We start from the raw sequence: 4,458 nt of genomic DNA on the forward strand, positions 1-4,458 counted from the left end.
ATCAGACAAACTATACTCAGTGAAGTGTTTACTAAAAATATAAAATATCATATACATTCTCTTAACTAGATTCATGTCTATTAAGGAATGAATTATTTTTAATTTTTTGTATTTAGGAATTAGATGGCCCATCCTACTTCCTAGTCTATCAATCTGGGAGCTCCACCAAAACCCGACTACAATGGGAAACCTTTTTGGAATTTGACATATCAGTAGCAAAGATTTCATTATCACAGCCACCCCAAGTAATTCCAGTACAGCATACTGACAAACAAGTGCTGCACAGTGGCTGAACGTAAGGAATACCAGAAGAGTGTCTACTGCATATTAAAAGGTATTTGACTTCGTGTATCATGACATGTTGTGGCTGATATTGAGAAGAATGGGAATACCAGAGCATTTGATTGTGTTAATGAAGAACCTATACCTGGATCAGTAGGCTGTTGTGCCAACGGAGCAGGGTAACCTTACATGGTTTGGAAGTGGGAAGGAAGCATGTCAGGGCTGTATTCTCTCTATATACCTGTTCCATCTGTATGCTGAGCAAATTATCCAAAAAGCTGGACTCTATGAAGAAGAATATGGTGTCAGGATTGAAGGAAGAGTCATCAATAACCTATGTTATGCAAATGGCAACTTTGCTTGCTGAAAGTGAGGACTTGAAGCATTTGTTACAGAAGATCAAGAAATGCAGCCTTCAGTATGGATTGCATCTCAAAATCAAGTAAACAAAGAATCTTACCAATGGACCAATAGGCAGTGTCATGATGGATGAAGAGGAGACTGAAATTGTCAACAGCTTCATCTTGCTTAGATCCACAATTTCTCTTGGTACAAGCAGTCAGGAAAGAAGGAAACTCATTGTACATGGAAAATCTGCAGTTAGGGACCTTTCCAAATTATTGAGGAGTAGTGATGTCATTTTGAGGACTAGGGTGCATCTGATTCAGGCCATGGTCTTTCCAATTACTAGCTATGCATCTGAGACCTAGACAATAGAAAAGGATGACAGAAAAAGAACTGACACCTTTGAGCTGTGGTGTTGGAGAAGAGCACTTAACATCTCATGGACGGCCAAGAAAACAAACATGCTTTGGAGAGAGTGAAGCCAGAGTGCTCTTTGGAGGTGAGAATGACAAGGCTTTGCCTCGCATACTTTGGACATGTTGCTAGGAGGTGCCATCCTAGGAGAGGGACATGATGTTGGAAAGGGTGGAGGATCGGCGAAGGAAAGAAAGACCCTCAACCTGATATGATGAATGCTGCAATGGGCTCTTGTATGTCAGGAAGTGTGAGGATGGCACAGGATAGAACAGTGTTCAGATCCTTTGTTCATTGGGTCACTATGAGTCATGCTCAACTCAACGGCACCTAACAACAAGGAATTCATTAAAATCACTAAGTGACTTGCTTCAAAAAACCCACACGGTGTTTTTGTTTGGAGGTTTTGGGGAGAAACAAACATGGCTTCATCATTAGGAGCTACATCACTTACCATACACAAAAAAATCAACTTAGATGGACCAGAAACCTAAGTGTAAATCCCAAAACTATAAAGAACATAAGAGACAAATTGGAAGCAAGCTTAAAAGAACTCACCAATAGTATATAGTGGCTGTCAAATACAGCTAGAAATACACAACCAGGAGAGAATAAAATTGATGAATGAGACCTTCTAAAGATTAAATTCCTGTGCACATTAAAAACTTTTCCAAAAAGGTGAAAAGAATACCTGACCAGGAAAAATTATTTGACAATACTATCTCAGACAATAGTCTCGTAACAAAAGTTTACAGATTACTATGGGGCCTTCACAAGAAAAGAATGATAACCCAATTACAAAATAAGCAGGAGACATGTAAAGACTTTTCTCAGAGGAAGATATCTGGTGGCCAGCAGCTACATGAAGAAATGCTAAAAAACCACTGGCAATAAGAGAGATGCAAATCAAAGCCACAATGAGATACCATTATCACCCCAGTAGCAGTGGCACAGTTTAACAGGCCAGCAAGTATATGAAAAGATGAGAATTCTCATATATTATTCAAGGGATTGTAAAATGGTACAACCACTCTGGAATGCAGTTTGGCACTTCCTCAAAAAACTGAACAAAGAAATTCCATAGGACCCAGTTATTCCAATTCTTGAAATATACCCCAAGAAAATCAGAACTAAGACACAAACAGAGATTTGTACACCAATGTTAATAGAAACATTATTCACCATCACAAGAACATGGAAAAAGCCCAAATGTAAAACTACAATAGAATGGACTGAGAAACTGTGATACATACACACGATGGAGTACTGTGCAGCACTCAAGAGCAATGATTTCAAAAATCAATACCTAACTTGGGAGAGATTGGAAGAGTATTGTGCTGAGTGAATCCAATCTTATAAGGGTAAATACTACCTAAGACCATTACTATAGAGAGAGCCCGGTTTGCCTAGTGAATAGAAAGTTATGCTACCAAGCCAAAGGTGGGTGATTTTAATCTATGGTCCTTAGGCCTGGTTTTAATTGTTTTTTATCATTCTTCTAAGTGGTATAGCACTGGTCTGTTCATTTGCTATAAGAGGTAACTGGTAGTTGCTGTAATGCTAAACACTGTGACACTGATGTGTCAAATGTGATAATGGTTATCCATGGTGGACAGTATTTGGTGGAGCTCCCTAGTTAAAATAAGCTTGGTAGCAGGAGTGGCATCCACTTCTGAAATAGCTTGCCTCCTGAAACTCTATGAACATGGAGAAACAGTGAAAGTTATACAAGTGTTCAGGTCTTTGGTTCACAGGTTGCTATGAATGTGATGGTATCAAACAACAAAAAGACCATTACTGTAAAAATAGGATAACTAGTAAAATTAGTAAAATATAGGGATTCAAAGGGGAAAAGAAGGGTGAGGGTGGGCAGGGAGGAAATCACAGGGTCACACAATTTGGTGGGTGGGGCAGGTAAAGGAAATGAAAAAGATCCGGTGAGGATCTGGAAAGACAGAATAATGATGGACATAGTTCAATGGTGATTCATTTCATAAAACATAATGATTGTATGAAACACAATGTGAATGAGGATAGTATGAAACATAACATACACGAATTTTGTACGCAAACCAGTGTAAAAAAACAAAAAACAAACCAGAAAAATGGCTTCATTGAGTCTTCTGATTATAAAAGTAATACATGATCATTACTGAAAAATCTACAGAAGATCAATTTTTTTTATTTTGTTACTACAGAAGATAATTTAAAATACTTAAGTCCCATCAGCCTATATATGGCTAACATTTACCAAGAGCTTATACTTCTTTTATTATCTAATTTAATCTTCACAAAAAGCCTTTAAAAAGGGAACTATGACAAAGAAGTTTGAAGAGAATTCATGATTTCTGAAAAGTAGAGCTAAGAACTAACCACCATAAGATGATAACATCTTCCCAACCTTAAGAGTGTACATGAGAGTTGCGGCAGGAGAGCGGCGGGGCTGAGAGCGTGACTCGCCTGCTCCGGCGCTGCCCCAGCTTTTGCTACCTCCACCCGCGCAGCCAGTCCGAGGAGAAGCCCAAGGAGGGAGTGAAGACAGAGAATGACCATATCAACCTGAAGGTGGCTGGGCAGGATGGCTCTGTCGTCCAGTTCAAAATCAAGAGGCACATGCCTCTGAGCAAGCTGATGAAGGCCTACTGTGAGCGACAGGGCTTGTCAATGAGACATATTAGATTCAGGTTTGATGGGCAGCCAATTAATGAAGCAGAAACTCCAGCACAGCTGGAGATGGAGGATGAAGACACAATCTATGTGTTCCAGCAGCAGACGGGTGGCACATGGGCGACCGGAGACCTGTTGGGATGTCGCATCTAGGGGAACCATTTCACGTCTGTGTCACCTGTCCTTGCATTTGTGATCCAGTAGTAAATGTGAACATGCCACCACAGGTGTCTTCGGAAACCCAACGACGATCACCAAATTATTTTCCTCTCTCCTTTATGTACTTCAAGTGCAACTCAACACTATTTCTGCAGGGATTAATCTACAGCTGAAATTGGACCAATACAAATTGCTGTCTTTGTTTAGGTTAAATGAATTGCAAGGTTTTTTGGGGCTTGTTATGTTTTTATTGTTTTTTTTCCTCGTAGAACACTTTTCTCCAACTGTGGGCTGTTCATTTTCAGTCTTCATTTTGAGACTTTGGCCCCCAGATGTTGTGATCTTCTCCCCACTGCTTCATCTAATCATGTAGGTAGCTCATGTGTATTGCAGTGGGTGCTTCTTCTGGACATATGTTTTGGGGGCCTGGTGGGGATGAAAGACAAAATTTCACTTGCTATTTGTTGAAGGTAAAGTTTGCAAAATTTTTGTTTAATATTGCAAATTTAAGCATTGTCAGAAAATGGTAAAATCAAATTGAATCTGTTGAGTTGCTGCATAAAAGGCAAACAAGGGAAATAGCAGAGCCCT

At 39.6% G+C, this 4,458-nt stretch overlaps 1 protein-coding gene across 1 annotated transcript; it reads left to right on the forward strand.

Moving 5' to 3' along the window:
• Positions 1–2,801: 2,801 nt before the first annotated feature.
• LOC102851486 (small ubiquitin-related modifier 3-like) lies at positions 2,802–3,861 on the forward strand. Its single transcript, XM_006883683.1, has 2 exons — positions 2,802–2,813; positions 3,472–3,861. The coding sequence occupies exons 1-2, from the start codon at positions 2,802–2,804 to the stop codon at positions 3,859–3,861; spliced, it is 402 nt and encodes a 133-aa protein (XP_006883745.1).
• The last annotated feature ends 597 nt before the right edge of the window (positions 3,862–4,458 follow it).

This window comes from Elephantulus edwardii, unplaced genomic scaffold, assembly GCF_000299155.1.
Source record: "Elephantulus edwardii isolate Elephantulus edwardi_28Jun2011 unplaced genomic scaffold, EleEdw1.0 scaffold00028, whole genome shotgun sequence".
Taxonomy (NCBI): Eukaryota; Metazoa; Chordata; class Mammalia; order Macroscelidea; family Macroscelididae; genus Elephantulus; species Elephantulus edwardii.